This window comes from Schistocerca nitens, chromosome 6 (assembly GCF_023898315.1).
Source record: "Schistocerca nitens isolate TAMUIC-IGC-003100 chromosome 6, iqSchNite1.1, whole genome shotgun sequence".
NCBI classification, from domain to species: domain Eukaryota; kingdom Metazoa; phylum Arthropoda; class Insecta; order Orthoptera; family Acrididae; genus Schistocerca; species Schistocerca nitens.
Genome location: NC_064619.1, coordinates 200,206,448 through 200,234,097, shown reverse-complemented (window position 1 = coordinate 200,234,097; position 27,650 = coordinate 200,206,448). Strand labels below are relative to the sequence as shown.

At 37.5% G+C, this 27,650-nt stretch overlaps 1 protein-coding gene across 2 annotated transcripts; it reads left to right on the top strand.

Annotated features, from left to right (window-relative positions):
* Window positions 1–24,899, top strand: LOC126263110 (uncharacterized). 2 transcript variants are annotated; one of them, XM_049960116.1, is made up of 7 exons: window positions 1–199; window positions 377–560; window positions 715–905; window positions 3,824–4,033; window positions 4,117–4,401; window positions 4,508–4,691; window positions 22,064–24,899. In XM_049960116.1, the coding sequence occupies exons 1-7, from the start codon at window positions 43–45 to the stop codon at window positions 24,180–24,182; spliced, it is 3,330 nt and encodes a 1,109-aa protein (XP_049816073.1). In that variant the 5' UTR covers window positions 1–42; the 3' UTR covers window positions 24,183–24,899. The 2 variants fall into 2 exon arrangements, with proteins under 2 accessions (XP_049816073.1, XP_049816074.1); XM_049960117.1 differs by lacking the exons at window positions 1–199; window positions 377–560 and adding an exon at window positions 3,560–3,714 and having other exon boundaries at window positions 782–905.
* Window positions 24,900–27,650: the final 2,751 nt, after the last annotated feature.

The window sequence follows — 27,650 nt, the reverse complement described above, 5'->3', positions numbered from 1 at the left end:
CAATAGCTTAAGTCGTTCGCCAGTAGAGGGCAAGGGAAAAATATGGCAGCGGTGAAGTTGAAATCGAACGAAAATTCTTGTACGAAGTCGTTCACTGAACATAAGAATGAAAATATACCAGAAGAATTGACTTTTAGATTATATGATGCGTTTCTTATTGTATTATCAATGGGAACATTTTTGGTGGATTTGAGTACTGGTAAGATTGGCCTTGTATGTGAATGTCAAAGGCAGGCTATTATGTGTTGATAGGTGTATCACATCAGTTTTGGATTAGATTGAAGGCCATCAGAAAAATTTCATGTTGTAACCTTATTGTTATCCACTATATTTTCATAGCTACAGATGGCTTCACGTCGTAAACATTATTTTTCAGACGCAGTCTTGGTTGTCGAATATTTTGAAAATGGACACTTTTATTGGGCTATTAGTACTTTGTTACTAGTTGTTTTCCCAGCTGCTATGGTACAAGTGTTTAGTATGCGGTGGCATATTATGGATGAATCGGCAGGGCTATTGCACTGGGTGGCTCACGTTTTCCTTTTGGGCTTGATTCACAGGTGAGTGGAAAGTAACTATAATGTTTGCTAGGGGACTGAGTCTCGTTAGTATTTGCAAAACAAAGTGGCTATTAAACTAAACTAATTACTTTCGTAATATTTGTTCCACCTTATTTACGTAATGTTTGTCATAAATTTTTGTTTTCGTTTACAGGTATGTTGTTGCATTGAAGACCGGCTTTGAAGCACGTACATCAGGCGACCCTCTCGACTTCCAGCGGCTCTATCATCAGCAAAATGACATTTGTATGTTACGTTTATTTGAATCTTTTATGGAATCTGCACCACAGTTGGTTCTTCAGTTGTACATCATGATATCTTTAGAAGATTGGCGCAGTTGGACAGGTAAGTTTGACGTTTTGAAAGTTAAAAACTATTGAACATTTACGGAGAGAGTTAACAAACGACTACAGTATGAGTGTTAAGGCCGCTGTTTTCTCTTGGCGAGTGGACCTTAGATGTAGGATACCAGTGGTCCTTTTACGTATCAAAAAGATTTTAGAAAGTATCAAATACTTATTTCACGTCATCTTCATAATCCAGCGTTACATATATGATAAAGCAAAATGTTACTTTAATATGATATAGCGAAATGTTACTTGAATTGGCAGTTCTATTTGTACAAAACATTGACAATATTTCTGTGCTTAAAAGTAACACAGTTTGTAGTTTTAAGCAGAGTTAGTTGTGTGATTTATAAAGGGCTCTTTAGGAGTAATTTCAATAGATGGCTAGCCATTAAGAGCTGCAGATTCTCATTTCATGACATAGACACTTGCAGATATCTAAGGGTTAAATCTTCCTTTTTTAAACAGAAGCAATATTTTTTTTTTCTGATTTCATTACTCTCATATGTAATGATGAAAGCATTGGGCTTGTAGTATTATTCTCCACTTGACGTTCTTTCATAATGGTATTTTGCAATATCTGGCGTTGATTCATTTCAAGGTGATAAAAATGTTTCTCCTCAGAATTTATTTTGGTTTTCTTTCCATACTCCTTGGAGGTTTTTGATTCCATTAGTATATTTTCTTTTGCTTTATTAGTGATATGGTTTGACTGTTGATGTTTGATCAAGAAACTTTTTAATGGTAGAGATATTCTTTCACTTTTAACCTAGCTTTTGAAATTATTCATGTATGTACATACCTAAAAGAGGAACTATATTGATCAGGCACTGTTGAACCATGCTTCTGTAACTATTGTAGATAAATGGCTGAAATGCAGTGTGCCCTGAAATATATGTTGTACGGAAACATCTGAAGTTGTTACTGTCCCCTCTTCTGGTAGATGGAATGTTCTAGGATGACACTGACATGTTACTAACTCACTTGAAGTAAGAGCTGTGTTTTAAACCTACTTACAGTAATTATTATATGGTTTTGGGATGTATGTGTATCATTTTCTTATAGTGCATATTAAATTACATAGTTTGGTCAGTACGTGCTTGAGACACAAAAATAAAGGAAAAGTTAGTTGGCCAAAACAAATATTCAAAGTGAAAGAGTTATGCAACCTTGTAGTCTCCTGGTAGATTGGGTGGCCTTGTTCTATTAGTACTTTAAGGCCTCTGGTTTGAGTTGCAACAAATCTTATAATTTCCTTGTGGAATTTATGGTGAAGTTACTTAGCAGTTCTTTTGGTAATTGTGTTGTGCAAATAACAGTGTGGGTTTAATTCTATAATACACAGAAAATCACCACCACATGTAAAATTGGTAATTTCATGTTGTTGACATACATCATTTTCTAAGAACCCAGAAGAAATATTCTCTCTCTCTCTCTCTCTCTCTCTCTCTCTCTCTCTCTCTCTCTCTCTCTCTAATAGTGGTTATCTCAGGCAAAAAACAATCAACAAAATAGAATTCTACAAATACTTGTGATTGAATATGTAAAAGTGGCATATACAAAGTAAAATCTGTACTTGTAAGCTATTGGTGTTTACAGTAACTGAATCATTTGATACTGCTTGACCAACTCTCAACTTCTCCCCTTTGTTTAACTTTGGCCCTGAGCAACACTGAATGTCTGTAATCACCTCTGAGATTTCATATTCACATTACTTGGCTTTCCCAACTTGCAGCCAAACTGTTATCTTCCAACGTTACCTAAGGCTCAGACTATACTGTAGATCAGCACCACGGCCTGCAGTCCAAAAACATAGGTACAAAAGAAATGCTGTCAAGTGCTCTGGCATATTTGTTTATGCTCATGCAACATTACATGCCACAACGTCATTGCGTTACTGGTTATAGCAGACATTAGAAATTGGTAGGGTCTGTTGACGCAAAATTTCCCATAGCTTGTCCACAATTTTCATTAAATTCTCCTTTCCTGTAGTACTAAGACTGCTACCCCAAATGTTATTAATTTCGTCATTTAAGTAGGTGCTCTTCTATCACAAATATTTTTAATTAAATAAGCAATAATGAAGTACAAAGCTTACGAGTGAAAACTTAAATGTAAATGAAGCTCAGTTTATCATACACTCCAGATCTTCATTGTAACACACAGATCTATTTCAGTTAAGTTGCATACCTTTAAAGAAATCTGTGTTTGCAGCTTATGAATGATGGCTTATGTTCAGTTTTTTGTTCAGTATAAGGAAACACGAGTTAGCTGGAACAGATATACTTTTCCTTACTTTCAGTGATTTATACACACTGATTCACTGTGTACTGTGTAGGTCTTTTCATTGAATATAATTTGCTTGTTTTTAAATGACATTCAACATGGACAATGCACAAATTTTTAAATACTTTGTATGAGTTTGTTACATAAAATCTGTTAACATGTTAAAAAGTTCTCATAAATGCTGGAGCTTCATACTAAAACTTCATTATTTATTTCATTGTATGTGATGTAACAAATCTGCATGAACTTAGAATATTAACACAATAACAATTATTGTTAACTTTTCTCAGGCATGAAAAATTTGAAAATTCTTTATAGCAACCATTGACAATAACTTCTCTTGAGTAATTCTAGCTTTTCTGTCAGCTCTTCCAAACTACCAATGGTGGTGGATGAAAAATGCTCTAAATTTTTTTCAAAGGCTGTTTACCAGTCTGTCAGTCATGAACAGTTGCATGCAGTGAGGATTGCTTCTGGTAGCAAAAATGGACTTGTGGATGTGCTTACTGGGATCTACAAAGGTTAGCTTTTCATTTTTTAAACAGTCATTTTGTAATGTTCATTGCATCGTATTACTAATGTTAATGAAACCATTAGTCAGATCACCAACAGATGTGATGAATTTTGCAGGTGTGTCAGCTGTTGCATCACTTGCATCTCTAGCTTGGGCAGTTGCAGCATATACCAAAGCTATGAGACGTGCTCGTCCCGATAAACGTTCATTGTCTGCAGTAGGCTTCCTGCTGCAGGCAGTTTGGCGAGGAAGCATGATAACAGCCCGAATAACAGCATTGGTACTGTTTGCTGTTGGTTTTAAAGCATGGCTGTTTTTATTGCTTGGTATGTTTTCAGCAGATTGAGCTCTTTTAATTTAATTGTCTCGCCATATGCCAGTATAACTGCAGTAGTCTTTCATGTTGCAGGTGTGCACTGGATAGGAATGACAGCTTGGATAATGTTCCAACATACTGACTTCTGTCAGTCACCATGGGAAGAAAAGATATATAATTGTGTTGTGGGTGTAATATATTGCTTTTGTTTTTTCAATCTCAAAGAGGGTCGCTCAAGAAAGCGGATGCTTGTATTTTACGTCATTGTTATCCTTCAGAATGTCAGCTGTCTGGGAATGTTCATCGGTTTCACAGGAATGACAAGGTTCAACCTTGTAATCTTTGGCACCACTGCTGTTGTTGGTGGGACAATATTAGGTAAGTTTTAATTCAGCTTCATTACTATTGTGATTTGATTGTGGAATACTTTGTGTACATCAGATCGCCATAATATTATGAACATTTAAATTTGTCATTTTCTCAGGTATCATGAGCATGCTGCTTTATTATGGCTTTTTCCATCCTGCTGGACATATTAAACTTCATTCAGAAGCAGTAAATCATGATGCACGTGAAACACAAATGTCCACCATGAAGTCAGAAAACACAGCAACAATTCGCTCATTGAAACACTGTTGGGACTTATATAAAGAACAACCAACTGGAAGGTGAGGAAGTGTTCCGGTTTATACATTGGTATTCATTACTTTTTAAGGCACTGTTTTCTCTCCTGTCATGACGTTTCCATTAGTCACCTCCAGCCATGTCGTACCAGAATGACTATAATGTCAATGTGTGTCCCACTTAATTTTTTCTGCCTTGTAGTTCTTTTCTGCAGGTATATTTCATTATGAAACTTGTCACTGTCATCATTTATATTACTTTACATTTACAAATTTTCTTATTGATTCATTGAGCACTTTGTTCTGTTGTTACCCTTGCTTCTATCCCACTTCAACCATCTTGCTGCTACACATTTGTCATGTGCTTTCACTTTCATCACTAAAGTAAAACATAATTATCAATGTGTCTTATAAATTAGTTCCTTTGTTTTTAGTCTCTCTCTCTCTCTCTCTCTCTCTCTCTCTCTCTCTCTCTCTCTCTCTCTCTCTCTCTCTCTCTCGCCACACTTACAATATATAAGTGCTTCTCCAACTCCTTCACATTTTTTTCCCCTCTAGCTGTTGCATAACAAGTTGGGTTTTAAACACATCATTGTACCCAATATTCTGCTTCTACCCATTCTTAATTTATTTTCCTTGTACTAATCACTGTATTCTACCACAGGCAAATGATAAGATGATTCTTACTGGAAGATACCATGTGATTGATTAGCTATACTCAATCATTGATATTCTTAAACTTTAAGTTTCCAATGCTAATTCTACCCTTTACAGTCTCACATTTATTTTTTTCTCCTTTGTTTTGTTAATGTTGTCTCTCTTCATCGTCTACATTTCTATCTCTTATTTCTTATTGTTCTTGTCTACTGCTTCTATCTCGAGTCACCTCTTTTCATACTTTTGAGAAATCAGAGAATTTTGTCACCTAGAATGAAAGTACACTTTTATTTGTAAATTGTCTTAGTTGCTCAAAATGCCAAACACAGGAGACTTGAGAATCAACTTTTAGTCAGAGACAGTTCTTGATGTAGCTAAATGGGTGATAATTTGGAAGGAACCCATTCCTGATTTTTGAAAAAATGTAGTAAGGCTTCGCATATGAGATTGCAAACTTGTTCTTTAGTGGAATGTATGTTGTATGGTTTGGTTTGATTTTTTATTTGGTCCTGTTGATGACATATTGTACAAAGGGTGTACTAGTAATATAGGAGAAGTCAAGTGAAATAATGCAAAATTATGTGAACATTTTACATATACAAATACTTATTTTCTGTGAATGATTGATTGCGGACAATATTACAACCTACATTTTACTGGAATAAGTTCAAGTGAGTACTTAAAATAGCAGAATTAATGGAAGTGCACTTTTTTATCCCGTTGCCACAGATAAGTAAAAATTTACATTTATTCATTATGATTTAAATTAAAATACAACATTTTTATCTTCATCACTTGAATAAGTTCAAGTAAATATTTAATTGTGCAGAATAAATGGTAGTACATATTTAACCTATGATATAAATAAATGTACATTTTATCACTATTATATCTGTTAGAAGTACACACTTTAGTCTACATGACATAAAGATTTTCTTTCCTCTATTTTTACTCGAAAGGATGCCTTATTACTGTAGGAATTCATTCATTTTATAATAAGTTTGTTCTCTGCAGAATGGTCTTAGCTTCCTTTTGAATACCTCCATGGTATTACTTTCCTTTTTCATACTTTGGGAAGCTTGTTATATACATTTATTTCGTATTTAGTTACTCCCCTATTGACTTTTGTCAGAGTTGCAGAGCCTTGGTGGAAATTTTTTGCCTGTCTTGTTTTACACTTGTGAATGTCTCAGTTTTTCTGGAATAATTCCTTGTTGCTGGCTACAAACGTTATCAGTGAGAATATGTATTGATTTGTATCAGTAAATATGCTGTGAGTCTTAAAAGACCTCTGCAGGATGTTCTGTTGGAGACCCCACATATCAACCTCACTGCTCTCGTAGTTTGAAGACTCTTCCAACTACTGTAGCATTTCCCCAGAAGATAATTCCATATGAGAGTACAGAATGGAAATATGCAAAATATGCCAAAAGCAATACTTCTCTGTTAAGGTGAGAAATAGCTTTCAGGGCAAAACAAACTGTGCTAATTCGTTTGGCCAGCTGATCAATTTTCTCTGTCCATCTTAGTTGGTTATCTATCTGGATGCCTAAGAATTTTGTATGTGTGGTTTCATAAAATGTGTTGTTGTTGATCTCCATTTCAGGAACTTGCAGGTTTTAATTTTCTGTGTGAAACTGTATAATGTTAGTTATGAAAAATTTAGGATTAGGCTATTTGCTGTAACCATTTGTGTACTTGGTTAGTGACTTTCAGGACTGTATCCTACATTGCGGAGTTGGGACCCTTGATGAGAATACTCGTATCATCCACAAACATGACTATTTTTGCTCTGTCATTAATTGTAACGGGTAGATCATTAATGTAGATCAGGAAAACCTGTGGCCCAAGGATCAAGCCCTATAGGACTCTGTATTTTACATTTCCCCAGTGTGAGTTTACTGTTACACCTGCCTCCATTAAGATAACTCTTTGCATCCTGTTGTGTAGATAAGATTCTAGCCATGTCAAAGGTTTGTCTTCAGTGCAATAGTGTGGAAGCTTTTTTAGCAATGCTTTAGTAAGGTCACAAAAAGATCCCCATTGGGTATCATCTGAGATTTAATTCACCTAGAGTTTCATCTGTTAGGCTAAATATAGCTCTCTCTGTGGAGAATCCCTTATGAAAGCCAAACTGTGTAGATGCCAGTAAGTAATTTTGTCATATGGCCACACATCCTATCATAAACTACTTTCTCAAACACCTTTGAGAATACTGGCAGCAAAGAAATGGGCTGATAATTGGATGGTACATTCCTTGCCCCACTTCTATGAATGGGCGTCACTATTGAAAGTTTGTCTGACTCGAAATGTCCCACTTTTCATTGACTGGTTGCATAAATAGCATAATATGTGAGTGATTAAGTCTGCACACGATTTTAGGATCTTATTATATATTACATCATACCCAGAAGATCCAGAGCTTTTAATTAATTTTATGATTTTTTTTCCAATATCTTTAGGAGTTATGCTTTTGAAATGAAGTCTGTATTTAATGATTATAAAGAATCCCCTCGATTGTAAGTTGAAAGCGGATGTTGACCTAGGTTTCAGTGCAGATGACCACGCCTTCTTTGGAACACACTAAAACTACAAAGTGCCTAAAGAGGCATGGTCCAACATTAATACAGAATGCCCAAAAGAGCAAAAGACTCGCATGAAATGTAAAATAAACGGTACGTGTGTACCATGTCAATAGCAGTACTTAGCTCAAATATCAGAAGCGTGCTTCCTCACCCCAGCCAACGCAGCTCACCGGACGTTTGTAGTTTTAGTGTGTTCCGAAGAAGGCGTGGTTATCCGCACCGAAACCTAGGTCAACATCCGGTTTCAATTTGCAATCTGGGCAGATTATTTATAATCATTAAATTATTCACAACTGCTGATGCGCTGCAATGTTAAGTTCTCAAGTCTGTATTTGATGTGATTTGCGTATGACTTAGTAGCTGTGTGGCTTCTGTGGGAGACTGTTTATTATGGTTCCCTGATCTTTCAGATACAGTGAGGAAAAAGTTGTTAAAATCAGTGGCTGCAACTATTTGATTATTCTTGTCTGAACCACTACCAGAGGACTGTGGAGTCCACACTTGTTCAGATTTTATGTTGCTATTTTTTATCATGTTCTATATGGTTTTTACTTTGTTGTTTGACTTGCTGATTTTTTTCTGCGTAATGCATTTGTTTGCTCTTTCTCATTACACATGTTAGAATTTTTACAGTACTTTTTTTCTAATGTAGTTTCACTGCTAGGTTTATTCTAGCCCTTTGTTCTATGTAAAGGTCTCTCCTTTTAGCACATGTTATTTTAATGCCAGCTGTTATCCAATCTTTCATTTCACAACAAATTGATCTCATTTTTAATCTGTCTTTGGGGCGAGCAGGCTTCAAAGTGTTTGAAAAATAAGTCTAGGAATGAATTGAATTTCTCACTCGTAAACTATTCAAATGTGTTTGTTTCCTGTATCTTGCAGGTGATGTTTAGTTAGGCAGAGCACATCAACAATAGTGTCATCTGTTTCTTGAAGAGAAAGCAGTAGTTCGTCTTTTTTATTTAAAAGGCTTCTTATATTTTGGTGAAATACTTTTAAGGTATTCAGGTAATTTGTTACGCTTCTGACAGGTTTCTTGATGTTAGATTCAACATGAGCTAAATTATTATTAAAGAGTGCAACATTTACTCTGTAACTGTCCCTAACCTCTAGTCTAAAAAAAGGCTTTCTTTGAGTATTAACTACAACAGGAATAACTTCTCTTGCATTTGACATGAGAGAATAAAACGAGATTGTTTTGACTATGTTTTGAGTTATGAACTTTTGTGAAGTACATTCAAGTGGAGGTCATGTTTGGTATGGAATCTTTGGCCAGTGGTATTGATGTCCAGAACATTTATGTTTGCAAACTGACTGCATACGTTAAAGAGCTGTTAATTTGCTGCACTGATCTCTTTGTTCACACATGATCAGGGCGATAAATCATATTGGTGCAGAATGTTGACATAAATAACATTTGTGTGCCCCAGGTAACTGAAGCACTTCTTTGGTTCTTGGGGAGGCTACTGAAGTTTCATTCCGGTACATGTTGTTTAATAATGCACTTGGTTACTTGAGAGAGCAATGCTCCTGGCTTGACAAAACCTGTCGCTTTCACAGTTTCTGCCACATCATTTACCCAAGAAGCGATCCCCTATCCCTGAATTATCATCAAGAATCAAAAGTTTTTTTCAGGTGATTACATCCAAAACGTGTTGGTAGATGTTTTCAGGAACAGGAACAGCACCATGTGGAATTTGTATATCTTCGTGTTGATGTATTAGAAACAGTAGTGGTCCTGAGAGCATTTATTGCAACACTCTGTATGTGGGTATGTTCAGTGTGCCCTACAAAAGCATCACTGTCGCCACCGAGCTTTTCAAATCTGTTTGTTATGGAAATATTTGCTGGCCCATTTAGTATATCAGTACACAGGTTGCACTTCCAGGTTTTTTGTCAAGTTTTCATGTCCTTTCAATGAGGAGTCTATCTTTGTACATTGAAAGTGAAATTGAGTCACACTTCACACATACAATACCGCTTTTATCGGTTTTCCCTCATTTTTTACATACACCATCATGTTTGTTGCCCAAAGTCCTAGCTTCTAATAACAATTCACTGTTTCTTTTATTATCGCATTCACTGTTTTGTTTTTTGAGAGTGTCGTAGTTATATTTTAAAACATTCATCTCTTCTAACAGCATGGCAATGATTTCGTCTTTGCAGTCTTCCATTATTGTTTTGCCAAGGCCATATACATTACACCTTTTGCAACACCATTATTTTCATTTTGGGTTTACGTTTACACATGTAAAATGATACATAGTTTTACAGTCGTGCACATTATGCCCTTCACACCACGTATCCTGCAGTAGAAAGGTTCAGATGTCTGCTCTCGCAGTTCATACAATGATGTGCTTGCTCCATATACGATTTTATTTTTGCAATTTTGAGCCGCCCTGTTTCTTCTTTCAGAAACTTTTTTGATAATAAAACATGCAGTACACACTTGATCATGATACACATTAAATTTGATACGCGTTAAACACTTTTTATTATTTCTGGTGCACTTATTCTGGGAACTAAAGTACTCACTATTTACACTTGATGCCATCTTGATCTTATGATGAACAGTCTTCACCATATATGTCTTTTAGTCAAAGATGGTTTCCATAGCAGATTTACTATGTTCCATGTGAAACTTCATGAAAATTCATTGCTCAGTTAGTACACTCCACATTTTTCAAGCAAAACAAAGTAACAGCTCTTTCAAAAACAAAGGCCTGGCCACACTGCCTTGTCTATGGGTGAATGTGTATCATATCACAGTCTGAGACTGCAAATTTTTAATTATTTCTTCTTCAGCTTTTAAATGCTGATTGAAGGAAATACTTTGTTTCCCACACAGAACCACCACTGGATACTGTAGTTAGTTTAAACAGTACATTTGAATTTGTGGTCTTGAATTGTAGTTTAATAGGTGTGTGTGGTGTGGAAGGGATATTCATTGCATCATTCTGCCTCTATTTTTTTAATTAAAATAAATTCGCCTCTTGTTACTATTTGCAGTCATACTCTGAATTCCATATGCATTCTGCAAATAATAACTAAAAGCAAAAAAAGCTACAGAAAGAAGAGAACTAAAAGAACTGCACCCACTTATGTTTAATTCATTTGCGGCCCATCCATTCTTTATTATCAGCTGCCATAAAATACGAGAACACATTAACTGGTTCTACCACTCTTCATTAATTTGTACAATTTTCCTTCCAGTGTATTTATTGTGCATTATTTTATATTTATAATGACTGATTTTCAGGACTGTTCTCAAACTTGATCTGTTACCTCCTATTTGTTGAAGTTCATGTGCACTAGTGGCTCCAAGTACAATGTCATCAGCAAAACAAAATTGGTTCAGATATGTTCCATTTACACACATTTCTTCACTTACAGAGTTTAAGAATCTGAAAACATTCTGAAGGAATACTGGGAATAGATTTTGTGGTATAGAATCTCTTTGCCTGATTTTATTTAAATTCTTAATTCATCACTCCTGAAACTGTAAGGCTGACACATATATTCTGTAGTTTACTCGTATAGATAGAGTCAATGCTTTCACCCTCAAAGACTGTTAATACTAATTTATCTGAGGCTGAGTCAAAAAATTTACCAGAATCTATGAATGCAGGCAAAGAGGTATAATGTACTCAAGTTCCACTCTATAATTGAAGACTTCAAATAAAAAGAGTCTTGAAGTGCCAAAATCATTACATTGAGGAAAATGAGTTAAAGTATGCTAGGAAATTAATGGTCGTAATTGCACTGTTAATGTGTTTTATTTGAAGGTTAAGCATAGGACGTACCTAGTGGACAAAGTAAATTGCAAACATGTATTGTAATAGTATGGAAATCTTGCTGAATGTGGCAATGCAGCAAAAAACTCTTAAGTGTCATAGTTCAGTAGTCGACAAAAAAGATAGTTAAAGTTCATTCTGTTTTTGTAAAACTGTTTGTGCTCATTATTTGACAGGTGCTGCATCATTTCAATCAAATCTGTTGGATGCATTCTTGTTACTAATGGACTACATTTAAATTTGTGGCACTCTAAGCCTTTTTTTCTTTATCATGGCACTTAGCCTTTTTTATTTCAAGTCTTCAGTTTCATTCATGACCTACAAAGTAGTGTGCTATGTCTACTTCTAAAGCCAGTGTGTTTCTTTGCCTGACTGAAATCCATTTTCTGTATGTTTGGTGACAATTTTAGTGAATGTATGTTTTGGAAAAGAAGTCAGTAAATCTTTCAACTCAGATGGAATAATTACATTATTTTTCCATCTTTGGGGAATTGTCTTCTTCTGCAGACATTTTGTAAACATTAGTATTATATTGCCTCCAACTTTAGTTACTTCTGTCGAATAACTATCTCCAAGCACATTTCGTTTCTTCACGCTTTGAATCGCTTTACACACTTCATTTGTCTTTACTTTCGGTTTTGTTGTTGACCATCTGCTTTTCTGACTTGTCTCTTTAATTATGCTGACTTTTAAAGAAGTCTTTGAATGATTGATCAGTACTCTCTGTTGTTAATTACTGTGTCAGTGCCATCTTAACTGGAGGAATGGGAGCTTACTCAACATCAGTTTGTAAGATCTGTGAAGTCCTTGTTGAAATACAAACTGTGAAAGGAGTAAAAGTACCATACACCATGTAGTCAAGATTTTGAGCGTCAATAGACACAACATTTGGACAATGTATTTTCTCAAAAATAAAATGAACAATCGCATGCATGGCTACATTGCCCCAGTGCTGATCCAAACTGAAACAATTTTTTGTGTTGTTTTTCCATACTCTTACTGTTAATCTTGATAAATTTTTGTTTGTAATAGATGACATTATGGTAACAACGTACCGTATAGTGGAGATGTTGAGTAGTTGGAGGGGTTCATAAACAAGATTTGAAAACATTGCTAAACTTTCGAGTGATATCCTACCTTCGGAGCTAAGCTACAAGTACAGCCTACCCCCGCTCTACAAGCCTGTATGAATACTTTTTAAATTCTATGAATGATATGAATACCTCTTTGTTTCTATAGTTGTATACTTGTAATACTCCATTATTATTAGGCTAAGAATTTGGTCTGAGCAGCTTCTGTACGATAGAAATCCTCCTTAATCTTCTCCAAGTTGTGGTTCCAGAATGTTTTTGATCCTATTGTAAATTATGTGGGAGAAAATTTTTTATGTGCAGTCCAGAAGGGTTATGCATATGTAATTATCTGGGTTGGTTCTATATCCTTTTTTAAATAATGGATGGATTATTCCTGACGTCCAGTGCTCTTGAATTTTCTCTGTGATCCACATTTCAGTTAGATGTTGGTGGATATTTATGATCACAGGTTTTCCAGCATTCTTCCAGATTTCTGCAGTTACACATGCCTCGTAATTTTTTTAGTTCCTGAATTGCGACTTCTACCTCACTTACAGTTAGAGGGTCTGTTAGGTCTGAGGTGGTTAAAATAGGTGCTTGAGTGTCTATTTGAAATGTTTCTAGTGGGTCATCACAATTTAAAAGTTTGTTGAAAGTGTGCAAGGATCTCTGCATTTTCTTGATTACTATGTGCAAACTTTGCTGACTTATCTCTTAGCATCAGTGTTGAGGACTCATAGTTTTTAATATATCTCCCAAAGATTTTGTAATAATCTCTTGACTGTTTCTTGTGGAAGTTCTCTCTTTTCTAGGGTATTTTTAAGATGTTTGTATTTTGTCTGTCTGATGATTTTATGGGTTGACTTCCTTTGTTTAATTAGTTCTAGATGTGATTCTTCAGACTTTTGGGCTTGATGTGTTGTCCAAGCTTGGTGTATTCTTTCTAATGCCTGGTCACATTCTTTGTTCCACCACTCGTGTTTCTTCCTGGGATTTATTGGAACCACCTCTTCTGCTATGGATTTTAATTTGGTGGTTAATTCTTCTAGTGTATCATAGTTGATAGATCCTTCACCTGATTTCCTGGTGTATTCCACATTTTTGGTTAAGATGGTTGGGTAGAATTTTCTTCTAGTTTTTTTTCTGAGGTCCTTTTCTTTAGCATTGGTGTTAATTTTATTTTGATCTCCACAACATAGTGATCTGACACTGAGTCTGCACCCCTTAAAACTTTGAAGTTGTAGATTTCATCATGGTGAAATTTATCCATGCATACATTGCTCAGTTGCCATTCGTCCCTTCGGAAATCAGGGTGTTTCCAGGTTTTTAATTTGTGGTGGTTCCTTTTAAAACATGTTGATTTTGAGACTAGTTATGGTTTATTTTTTGTCTGTCAGAGTATTGTTTTTTCTGATTGGTGGGAGCATGTGCAGTGATAATTGTGTCTGTCTTATTTTCAGATTTCAAAGGTAGAGTTGCAAGTCTGGCGAGCTGAGATTTGAATTGTATGATAGTCGATAATTTTGAGATCTATAAGAAAACCATTGTCAAATTGTGGACAGTTCTTGATGACTCTTTTTCCAGGCATTCCTTTATAAAGTCAGTATTTCTGTGATTCCATAGGGTCTTGATCGCTGTTCCTGATTTCTTGAAGAGCCATGATTACAATTTTGTGTTTCTTCATGACATCATTAACAATTTTTAATTTTCCAGCTTGGCACAAGGAGTTAACATTGTGTATCAAGAATAATGAGATTTTTTTAGGTTTAATCCTTTGATGTTTTTCAGTTTGTACCGACTGTTGAGTTTCTAGACGCTCTGATCCATCATTATCTTCTGAATGACAGCCTACCAAATCTGAATGCTGTCTTTCCTCCAATTTATGGTTGCAATTGGTGGAAGTATTCTTCAAAAGACTGTTCATGTTCGACTGTCTAAGGCGTCACCTTGGTGCAAAGATAAATCCTCGAATTACAATTCTGAATGTTATTCAGAAAGGTGATGATGAAAGATCACAACATGAAACTGTGAAGACAGAAAGAATTGAAGAAATTGGCCAAAGAAAGACAAGGGCCATTAAAGGGCATGAAAATGAAAGACACCATAGGCCTCCATTTGTAATACTGTCAGGGTCAGAAAAGAACAAGTGTTGACCAAGAGGGGTCAGATTGAATAGATGAAAGTAAGGGGCCTGATAGAAGTAAGTGGAAGCAATGCCAGACCCAGCTTGGGGACCTGTGCTCACCACACACGTCACACAAGATATATGCCCCTGAGCAAGATACCATCATTATGGCAATGAATATTAAAATTATAAAACCAAAGAAGACACTACATTTAATTTAGGTATAGGCAAGTTCTGGGCATAATCAAAGTCTAGAGAAAAGAATGCTATCATCAGAGACAGAATAATTTCTTTCATTAAGTCTGTGCCTTTAAAGATCGATATGCTTTCATCTGCCTTGTTATAGTTACCTTTATACTGGTCAGAAGAAAGAAAACTGGTGTTCTACGGATTGGAGCATGGAATGACAGATCCCTTAATCGGGCAGGTAGGTTAGAAAATTAAAAAAGGGAAATGGATGGGTTAAAGTTAGACAGAGTGGGCATTAGCGAAGTTCGGTGGCAGGAGGAACATGAATTTTGGTCAGGTGAATACAGGGTTATAAATACAAAATCAAATAGGGGTAATGCAGGAGTAGGTGTAATAATGAATAAAAAAATAGGAGTTTGGGTAAGCTACTACAAACAACATAGTGAACGCATTATTGTGGCGAAGATAGACACGAAGCCCAGGCCTACGACAGTAGTAAAAGTCTATATGCCAACTAGCTCTGCAGATGACAAAGAAATTGAAGAAATGTATGATGAGATAAAAGAAATTATTGAGGTAGCGAAGGGAGATGAAAATTTAATAGTCATGGGTGACTGGAATTCGATACTAGGAAAAGGGAGAGAAGGAAACATAGTGGGTGAATATGGATTGGGGGAGAGAAATGAAAGAGGAAGCTGTCTGGTAGAATTTTGCACAGAGCACAACTTAATCATAGCTAACACTTGGTTCAAGAATCATAAAAGGAGGTTGTATACAAGGAAGAAGCCTGGAGATACTGAGAGGTTTCAGATAGATTATATAGTGGTAAGACAGAGATTTAGGAACCAGGTTTTAAATTGTAAGATATTTCCAGGGGCAGATGTGGACTCTGACCACAATCTATTGGTTATGAACTGTAGATTAAAACTGAAGAAACTGCAAAAAGGTGGGAATTTAAGGAGATGGGACCTGGATAAACTGAAAGAACCAGAGGTTGTACAGAGTTTCAGGGAGAGCATAAGGGAACAACTGACAGGAATGGGGGAAAGAAATACAGTAGAAGAAGAATGGGTAGCTTTTAGGAATGAAATAGTGAAGGCAGCATAGGATCAAGTATGTAAAAAGACGAGGGTTAATAGAAATCCTTGGGTAACAGAAGAGAGACTGAATTTAATGATGAAAGGAGAAAATATAAAAATGCAGTAAATGAAGCAGGCAAAAAGGAATACAAACGTCTCAAAAATGAGATCGACATGAAGTGCAAAATGGCTAAGCAGGAATGGCTGGAGGACAAATGTAAGGATGTAGAGGCACATATCACTAGGGGTAAGATAGATACTCCCTACAGGAAAATTAAAGAGACCTTTGGAGAAAAGAGAACCACTTGTATGAATATCAAGAGCTCCGATGGAAACCCAGTTCTAAGCAAAGAAGGGAAAGCAGAAAGATGGAAGGAGTATATAGAGGGTCTATACAAGGGTGATGTGCTTGAGGACAATATTATGGAAATGGAACAGGATGTAGATGAAGTTGAAATGGGAGATATGATACTGTGTAAAGAGTTTGACAGAGCACTGAAAGACCTGAGTCGAAAGAAGGCCCCGGGAATAGACATCATTCCATTAGAACTACTGACAGCCTTGGGAGAGCCAGTCCTGACAAAACTCTTCCATCTGGTGAGCAAGATGTATGAGCCAGGCAAAATACCCTCAGACTTCAAGAAGAATATAATAATTCCAATCCCAAAGAAAGCAGGTGTTGACAGATGTGAAAATTACTATCAGTTTAATAAGTCACAGCTGCAAAATACTAACGCGAATTCTTTACATGCGAATGGAAAAACTGGTTGAAGCCGACCTCAGGGAAGATCAGTTTGGATTCCATAGAAATATTGGAACACGTGAGGCAATACTGACTACAACTTATCTTAGAAGATAGATTTAGGAAATGCAAACCTACATCTAGCATTTGTATACTTAGAGAAAGCTTTTGACAATGTTGACTGGAATACTCTTTCAAATTCTGAAGGTGGCAGGGGTAAAACACAGGGAGCGAAAGGCTATCTACAATTTGTACAGAAACCAGATGGCAGTTATAAGAGTCGAGGGCCATTAAAGGGAAGCAGTGGTTGGGAAGGGAGTGAGACAGAACTGTAGCCTCTCCTCGATGTTATTCAATCTGTATATTGAGCAAGCAGTAAAGGAAATAAAAGAAAAATTCGGAGTAGGTATTAAAATCCATGGAGAAGGAATAAAAACTTTGAGGTTCACTGATGACATTGTAATTCTGTCAGAGACAGAAAAGGACTTGGAAGAGCAGTTGAACGGAATGGACAGTGTCTTGAAAGGAGGATGTAAGATGAACATCAACAAAAGCAAAACGAGGATAATGGAATGTAGTTGAATTAAGTCGAGTGATACTGAGGGAATTAGATTAGGAAATGAGACACTTAAAGTAGTGAAGGAGTTTGGCTATTTGGGGAGCAAAATATTTGATAATGATCGAAGTAGAGAGGATATAAAATGTAGACTGGCAAAAGGCAAGGAAAGCGTTTCTGGAGAAGAGTAATTTGTTAACATCGAGTATAGACTTAAGTGTAAGGAAGTCATTTCTGAAAGTATTTGTATGGAGTGTATTCAGGTATGGGAGTGAAACATGGACGATAAATAGTTTGGACAAGAAGAGAATAGAAGCTTTCGAAATGTGGTGCGACAGAAGAATGCCGAAGATGAGATGGGCAGATTACATAACTAATGAGGAGGTACTGAATAGAATTGGGGAGAAGAGGAGTTTGTGGCACAACTTGAATAGAAGAAGGGATCGGTTGGTAGGACATGTTCTGAGGCATGGAGGGATCGCCGATTTAGTATTGGAGGACAGCGTGGAGGGTAAAAATCGTAGAGGGAGACAAAGAGATGAATACACTAATGAGATTCAGAAAGATGTAGGTTGCAGTAGGTACTGGGCAATGAAGAATCTTGCACAGGATAGAGTAGCATGGAGAGCGCATCAAACCAGTGTAATGTCTGAAGACAACCACAACACTGGTCATCAGAATTTTTTACCAAAAGCACATCACACTCAGCACAAAACTAACACCTAGCTGATCTCCATTGCCTAAAAGAATATTGACTTTGTTCCCTCCAATATCTGTGGTAAGTGCTGTACTTCATTTTAAGTGGTTTCCCCTCTAACTCATAAAAATGTTGTTTTAAGCACGTATAAAGTTTATGAACAGTTAATTCAGGATTATCAAAGTACATCCTTTTGGTTCTGGCACTGTTATAGTGGAAACTCCTTAGAAGGGAACTGGGATCAGTGTTCAACAAGATGCCAAACATTTTTTTCTATCGTATAGGGCCGATTATGGTGTTTACCTCGTTTGACTTCAGGAACAGCACCTGGAATGTAGCAGAACTACCCCAAATAATTTTTATTGAATCTGATTATTGAAGAAAATATTACAGACTTTAAAACAATATTTGTGACATGGATATGTCATTGTTAACATAACATATCTACCTTTATTGTATATTGTGCTGATCTCGGCCTCATTTCAGAAATCTGCAAAACATATCGTAAAAATTTCTGGTGAACTATTTTTACGAAACCATTATGTTTTATGGTATATGTCCAATAATAGTTCCTGTTTTGTGCTTCAGGATTGAGAGATGTAGTTTGTTTTTCTTTTTTTGATATATATCGCATTAAGATTGCATCCTGAAGTACTTCGTCACTACTACCCCAAAATGCAACACACAGTTGCTTCTCGATTCAAAAAACTTTACCAACAGCCGTTTATTGCCCTATACACTATTTTTGTATTATCAAGCTTATCGTGTGGTGCCATAAAACTGGAACCGTAAATCCGAACCATTATGCAACTGATTCATATGGAAGGATGACACCCGACTGTCAATCTGTTGCATAATGGTTTGGATTTAAGGTTCCGGTTATATGGCACTATTCAATAAGCTTGTTATTACAAAAATAGTGTATGGGGCCTGAAGATAGCAATACTGAGTTGCCAAAACTGGTAGCATCTGATATATAGACCTAGAATAAAATAACCAAAATATACGACTGTTGGTAAAGTTTTTTTAATCAATAAATACGTACCAGTCGATGTCCCCTGGCCATAATGGACCAACAGAGACAGAACAGTTGCTTCTGTTGATCGATTTGTAAACTCTGACAGCACCTAGAATATATTGCAACAAATATAGACTATGATATAAAAATAAGCATAACTGTATAACGCTGAACTTTGTCCACTTGAAGATATGGCAGAGGAAAATGAACAAATAAAACACAGACCTCTTCTTGCAACATGATTCAGATGGCTTGAACTTCTTAGCTGGTATTTTCTTTCCTGTGCGCACAGATATATACATTTTGCCAGAATTTCGAAGCTTCTTAGCAACATTTCGTTTCCACCCTTCCGCATTGCTGTGTCATTTTAACCCTTCACAGTTACTGTCATTGTCATCAATGACAATTTCTTTTTTGGAAGTAAGATTCATCACTAGCATCCATCTTCACAAGTGGCCGTACCACTTGTTTGAACCATGAACTGAAGTCATGGGTGCAACAAAAGCATTGCACGCGATCTTCTTTTACCAAAGAGCTCCTGCCATCTAGCGACATCATACGGAACTAATGTCCTTAAAGACAATAGTTGAATGTTTGAAGAATGCGATGCACGCGTTTACGCAATAAAAGCATTGGACATTTAACGCTCTTGTTGTACCCAGGTACTCAATTGTTCATGAGTGGTTTGAAGAACATTATGGACAATTTGAGCAAATAATTTGGCCACTCAGATCACTCGACCTTGAATTCCCGGCAAACATTTATGGGACTAAATCTAGAGGCTAGTCTGTGCACAAAGTCCTGCATAGGCAACACTTTCGCCAGTATGGACGGCTGTAGAGGAAGTTGGGCTCAGTATTCATGCAGGGACTTCCAATGATTTGTTGAGTCCATGCCACGTTGCATTGCTACACTAAACCGGGCAATAGGAGGTCCGAAATGGTGTTAGGAGGTATACAACGGTGTTTGACACATTACTGTCTAGTACCATCAAGGACACTCATCACAGTCAGAAAGCTAAGTAACTTGAAAAAATGCTCGGCACCAAACGCAACTTCACACAATCACGTCTACTTTCCTGTCTTTGCACACTGGCAGGCAGCACACTGAACAGCAATATACTTCAAAATATTTTGTTGTTACATTTGCTGCTATACGCAGAAAACATAGTTTGCACTGCTAATGTCAATGCTCCCACTCCTGACCAAATAGTCAAAATATATCCATCCCCGAGCATTGCAGTACTATTCTACAAGACAAGGTGTCCTCTGAAAGTACTGTCAAGGCAAGTAGTTGAATTATATAAGCAAGTTAAATTATATAGGGAAGTTATGGTCTTAAAAACACCCTCTGTCCAAGTGTTGCAAAGATGTCGGTCTTATAGGAGAAAAAAGTGTTTGCCCATCAGTGGGAATATCTATCGGTATTAGAGAAATTTTGAAGCACCAGTCCAGGAGTGGCAGCCACCCTGTATGAAGTAAAAACGATTATCACCAGTGCATGCAAATTTGTCCGCTTATGACCATGAGCTCTATGGGGCCTTGGCTTCAGTAACACGCTTCAGGGTTAACATTTTATCCTTATCACAGAACATAAGCCTTTCATGGTTGCCTCTCAGCAGAAGCCAGTCAAGTTGGCTTCAGGTGAATTGTAGCATTTAGACAGCTTGTGTAATCGCTAATAGATATTCACCATGGTAATGGTGAGCAAAGTGGACTGCCCAGTATTTACGCATTCCAAACGAACATGACTTCATACCATTTGTCAGTGCTCGGGAATGAGATAGCAAATTGAAGATATTCCTGAAAGCATAATCAGACTTTATCTGTATTCAGATGCTGTGCTCAAACATGGTGCTTTATTGGATACATCAACACCACAAGTGTGACCCTTCATTACAGCAGACTTCTGTCAGCAAGCAATTTCCTCTTTCCACAGCCTCTGTGATCTAAATAGCTCTACAGTTCTGCTTGTTACCTTCACATACTAAGTCTGTGATTTGATCATGTCCATAGCAACATCATTAGAACTTTACCACCATCGTATAGGTGTAATACTGCCTGACAAAGAGTTTCACTGTCTGTCTCCTTGGCTTGAAACCTACTCAATGAAAGATGCAACATCAACAGCTGCCGCCATGACCTTCTGTCATGAGTAGATTGTCCAGGTCCGCATACCACTTCGCATCACTTCTGATCGGACAAACAGTTCACCATACCTCTTTAATGCATTTTCAATATTGCTTGGTATGAACTGAATTTGAACCTGTATCTGCTAACCCACAGCTAATGATATTGTGGAATGGACCCATCACTAATTAAATGTCTCCTTCAAATGCTGCAGAACTAAGGACTGACAAGCCACCCTTCTCTCCTATTGGACCTCCAAATCACTTTGGAAGAGGTTCTCAGTGTAAATTCTTTGATTATATTCATGGCGTTTACAGACTTCACACAAATAAACTGAACATAGATGTACTTTTCTATTTATGGTTACACACTTTCGTTGGTGTTTGTTGTGTTAAATAAATAGTATTTTACATGACACATTTATTGATAATGAACCAAGAATTCCTGATGTTCTACATAATTAAGTAGTGGGACCATTTTGCCCCTACTATTACATTGTAAATTAACTGGGGGGGGGGGGGGGGGGGTCCTGGGATCGATTCCATCAGGTTGGAGATTCTCTCCACCCGGGGACAGAGTATTTGTGTTGTCCTCATAATTTTATCATCATTCAGAAATTGGCACAACTGGAAAGTGCAAAGCTTGCATTTTGTATGGGAACTGATAACCATGCAGTTGAGTTCCCTGCAGACTGAAACTGTCATCATCATCATCATCATGTGTAAATTAACTCACTGTAAAGCTTGACATTATTTGTTTTCTTGTTGCAGGATCAACAATATGCCATCAAATGGTGGCTCTCCACTTTCTGATGATGCCACAACAGACAAAAATCTTCTGTTAAATAACTGGGCACCATGTCAAACAGCAACACCAACAGAATTCTTAAATCTGGGGCTGGAAATTGCAGATGAAATAGAAATTGTAAAAAAGGCAAGTGAGGAGCCCAGAACACTAATTTCAACTACAAAATATGATGTCTTAAAACGGAAAAGACGTGGTATTTGTTCACCAGCGGAATTAGGAATAGATACTGAACATCCTTTGGAAGATATGAGCAGTCTGGAGGATATTGCTGCAACTACTGATGCAGATCTGCTCCAGAGGCCCTCATTTTCAGCTATTCATGAAATTGGAATAGATTCCTCATTGGCTGATGGGAAAAATACAGTGATATTAGATGAAATGACAAGACAGAAACGCCGTGCTATCTGTTCTCCCATTGACTTCGATGTTTTCAATAGTGCACATGATATGCAAAATAACGAGGAGGAGAATGTTTTATCGATGTCAGTTGCTGATGCATCTACAGAAAGTGGTGGTGAAATTCTTTGTGAACAATTTTCAGGTACAGTAACAGAAAAGAAGTGTGAGACTGAACCTTGTAATGTAAATCACCAAGATGTGCCTCCAGGTGGAAGTGAAGATGCACCAAGTGAAATACTTTCAGTACCAAGTGAGGTGCTCTCAGCTCATGACTACGAGAATATCTGTGCTGTAAACATTGCAAGAGAAGCTTGGGGTTTACGTTCTTGGCGTGGTTATTCCGACATAGAGACCTGGTTGCATGATGACAGTGTAGTGAGAGATAGAAGGCGAGATACTCTCACCAGCACAGTAACCACAATTACTTCGGCATCTTCAGACAATTCGACGACAAGTGGGGAACCATTAGCTGTCACTATTTCTCCACCTCCGATTCCCTGCAGGCGACCTAATGTGGGAATTAGAGTACAACGTTCAAGACAAGATGATTATCTTGATACATTGGTTGATGACTTGGCAGAATGTGAAAGAAATCATAACTTACCAGATTTTATTTCTGAGCAAGATGAGTTCAATGTATTCATTGCTCGTCCTTATGTTATCGATCAGAATGGAGCTTTCCATCCTGTTACAACACTGGACACTATCATGGAAGAACATGAAGAGTCAAGCACCGAAGCAGGTGACTCTATTAAACTCCGCAGGAGGCATGATTCAGCCAGCACACTGGTTGCTACTATAGATGAGATTAGGCGTGGCAGTTCTCTTTGTAACTTATACAACTCAACATGGGACAGCAGAAGCTGTAGCTCTGCAAGCACATTGAGTGGTAGCCCACAAAAATCTCCCAGCAAGAACAAATTTCCTTTTGATTCTGTTTACAGCACCTCTTTGCCATCACTTCCCAGTTCTTCCTTGAGTACAAATCCATATTCTCCAGTCACTCGTGACTCTCACTTGATTTCAAAGTTGCATGATTCATTAAATGATGATTGCAGAGTATCTTCAAAGATGGTTCCCAGTACCATGTCCCATGGACCAGAAATCGTTTTGGATGCAGTGTCATATTTATCATCTCCTGATTCAGTTGCAGAACATTCAGCTCAGCAGCAAGCTTCCTGTGCAGAGGCAAAGAAGACTGGAAAATCGAATAGAATTAGAAGAAAATTTTCTTTACTTAGAGAAAAATTTGAACATAAAGAAACCGATCATGATATAAGTCAGCAGTTAGACACTTTCACTTCAGCAGATGTCAAAAATTGTACAAAACCAATTTCAGATTTCTGTGTGACTGTGAAAAATGATATTGTGCTTGACATATCAGCTGAAAAGATGGAAGAACCATCAGATAAGGAAAACGTAATTCCAGCAGTCACATCTCGTATCAAACAGTGGAACAGTATTTTGAAAGGTCAGAATACAGATCAGAGACTACACTTAGAAGTGCCTAGTGTACGTGGTGAAACAGAAAGGGAAACTAGTAAACCAGTGAAGGTAGGCTACTTAAATTTGAAAGAGAGGAGGAGTGTTTTCTTAAAACAAGTCTTGTCTCCCCCTAGATTTCAAAGTAAACCCAAGAGGACTTCTTTGTCAGCAGCATGGAAGGGTGTTTATGTGTCATAAGTTCTCATCTTAGAAGGGAAATATGTTTGACGTAGCAAACATGTTATCAGTACAAAGATCGTCTCAGATGTACAAAAATAGTGCCACAGTACTGTGCTGCCTTTTCTTTTAAAGTTGTAACAAGACAAACTACAAGTTTACTGTTGTATCAAAAACATTATAAATTAAACATATTTAAATTTGGTTTCAAGGTGCAAAACATTTAAAATGTGTAAGTTATGAATACATACATCACAATGGTGATGTAATAAATGGTGCTATATTTTTATTTATATTTGAGTACATATCTGTAAATAAGATTTTTCTATGAATGTTTTATGTTTAATATACAAAACTGCTTTTATATTTTACTGATACTGGTATGTGATTTTTGTCACATTGTACAGTTTATTTATCAGTGCATTCTACTGACGCTAATGTACAATATTGCTCGATGAAAATGTATTTATGAGTTTGATCACTGATATTTGTAGATCATCTTGTTTGTGAAGTTATAAAGAAAACTGATTGAAGTGTTGAATTGTTCACATCTTTTATATTTTCTAATAACTCAACAGACGTGTTACCATACAATCATCAGTAGAGAGCCTGATTATGTGTTGTGGAGATTTTGTGTGTGTGTGTGTGTGTGTGTGTGTGTGTGTGTTGGGATACAATATAGAGAGAATTTGTGCTTATTGTATTTGTTGGTCTTATTTCCAATAAATGCCAATTTTTAATAAATTACGGCCTTTTTTGTTTTTAGAAGGAAAGCTTTTGTTTCATAAGCATAAACTTACATATGAGCCAGTGACTAAATAATAATTTTTTGTGTATACAGCATCTAAGCAACAATTTTTTGCCTGAAAAGAAAAATTCAGCTCAGAATGTTGCTAAAATTACTGAGACAGAGATGCAGAGCAGTTGTTACCTATACTAGGAACAGCCCCCGTATTCAAAATTGAAACATGTGGCCTTCTTTAGAAAGGAATGCTGAATTGATTAGAGAACATGTATCAGCCCCAGACCATTTGGAGCCCGCCCATCTCAAGAGGGAGGGAGTCAAAGAGTTTTCTCACCTGTTCTGAAAATAACTGTTGTGTCTTTGTGATATTAACTATGAGAACAATCCTAAAAGTAAAATCTCCAATATTTTTAGATATGCAGACAACCTTTTATTTCCTGTAATAGTTACTGTGTTTTAAAGATTGAAGAATGCTTTATTTATACTACAGCAGAGTTTCGATAGTTTGAGCTCAATGGTAGTGGGACCTCATCAATCTGTTGAAAACTTGGACTGTCAAAATTGTATGTGGAAGAAAGAAATAAAACGAAGTTGAAATGAAAAACCCGCTTCAACAGCGCCCCATCTCTTCATAGTTTTTCAGTTAAGAGATTCTTCATAGCATTTCTTTCAAGGGAACAGTTCCAATTTAACTCCATTTCTTCGCCAGTTACACGGTAATTTTGCCAACATGGTATTTGAGAGCAAGTTTTTTTATCGTTTTTTCCCTTCTCAAGTTAAGTGCCTCTAACTTAACATTCAATGTCACAAATTTATTTTCTTTGTTGTAGTATTCATTTTTAGGTGTACAAACAAAAACAGACAACAAAGAAAACGAAACATGACAACTGCACTGTACCGACAAACTAAAACACCACTTTCAATAAATTGCTTGCTTGTGCAGACAATTCAAAACTGAAGAAAAAGCATATGCATGGGGCCATTGCCACCAACAACTAAGAGAAGTGAGTGGTTCGACAGCGGTTGTCTTCACTAATTTACTTCCAATTTTTACTCAGTACTTAGTAAACATGTTTTTCTAAAATATATAAAAACAGGTAAAAATCAAACAAGGGAAAATCCAGGATGGAATGTAACAATATTAGAGGAGGAGAGTTGCTACTCACCATATAGCAGAGATGCTGATCGCGATAGGCACAAAAAAAAAAGATTCACACAATTGTAGCTTTCAGCCATTAAGGCCTCTTGTCAGCTATAGACACACACACACACACACACGTGCACAAACGCAACTTGCACACACGTCTGCAGTCTCATATAACTGAAACCACACTGCAAGCAGCAGCACCAGTGCATGATGGGAGTGGTGACTGGGTGGGGGTAAAGAGGATGCTGGGGTGGGGAGGGGGAGGGATAATATGGTGGGGGTGGTGGACAGTGGAGTGCTGCAGTTCAGATGGTGGGCAGGAGAGAGGTGAGGAGGGGGGGGGGGAGGGAAGTGGCGGAAAGGAGAGAAATAAAAAGACTGGGTGTGGCGGTGAAATGACGGCTGTGTAGTGCTGGAATGGGGCTGGATGGGCGAGGACAGTGACTAACAAAGGTTGAGAGAAGGAGGGTTACGGGAATGTAGGATGTATTGCAGGGAAAGTTCCCACCTGCACAATTCAGAAAAGCTGGTGTCGGTGGGAAGGATCCATATGGCACAGGCTGTGAAGCAGTCATTGAGATGAGGGATATCATGTTTGGCAGCGTTTTCAGCAAATGTGGTCCATTTGTTTTTTGGCCACAGTTTGTCGGTGGCCATTCGTGAGGACAGACAGCTTGTTGGTTGTCATGCCTACATAGAATGCAGCACAGTGGTTGCAGCTTAGCTTGTAAATCACATGACTGCTGTCACAGGTAGCCCAGCCTTTTGTGGGATAAGTGATGTTAGTGACCGGACTGGAGTAGGTGGTGGTAGGAGGCTGTATGGAACAGGTCTTGCATCTAGGTCTATTACAGGGTATGAGCCATGAGGTAAGGGTACGGGAGCAGGGATTGTGTAAGGATGGACGAGTATATTGTGAAGGTTCGGTGGACGGCGGAATACCACTGTAGGAGGGGTGGGAAAGTTAGTGGGCAGGACATTTCTCATTTCAGGGCACGACGAGAGGTAATCGAAACCCTGGCGGAGAATGTAATTCAGTTGCTCCAGTCCCGCCGGATGGTACTGAGTTACGAGGGGAATGCTCCTCTGTGGCCGGACTGTGGGACTTTGCTAGGTGGTGGGAGACTGGAAAGATAAGGCACGGGAGATTTGTTTTTGTACAAGGTTGGGACGATAATTATGGTCAGTGAAGGCTTCAGTGAGACCCTCTGTATATTTTGAGAGGGGCTGCTCATCACTGCAGGTGCGACGGCCATGGGTGGCTAGGCTGTATGGAAGGGACTTCTTGGTATGGAATGGTTGGCACCTATCGAAGTGGAGGTATTGCTGGTGGTTAGTAGGTTTGATATGGACGGAGGTACTGATGTAGCCATCTCTAAGGTGGAGTTAAACATCTAGGAAGGTGGCTTGTTGGGTAGAGTAGGACCAGATGAAGCAAATGGGGGAGAAGTTGTTGAGGTTCTGGAGGAATGTGGATAGGGCGTCCTCACCTTCAATCCAGATAGCAAAGATTTCATCAATGAATCTGAACGATGTGAGGGGTTTAGGATTCTGGGTTTTTAGGAAGGGTTCTTAAGACCTTCATCTGGTTCAGATT

Coding starts and splice junctions, on each gene's coding strand:
- LOC126263110 (XM_049960116.1), top strand. CDS start 43: ATGGCAGCGGTGAAGTTGAAATCGAACGAAAATTCTTGTACGAAGTCG. Junction 200..376: donor TTTGGTGGATTTGAGTACTG/GTAAGATTGGCC, acceptor ATTATTTTTCAG/ACGCAGTCTTGGTTGTCGAA. Junction 4,402..4,507: donor TGTTGGTGGGACAATATTAG/GTAAGTTTTAAT, acceptor TCATTTTCTCAG/GTATCATGAGCATGCTGCTT.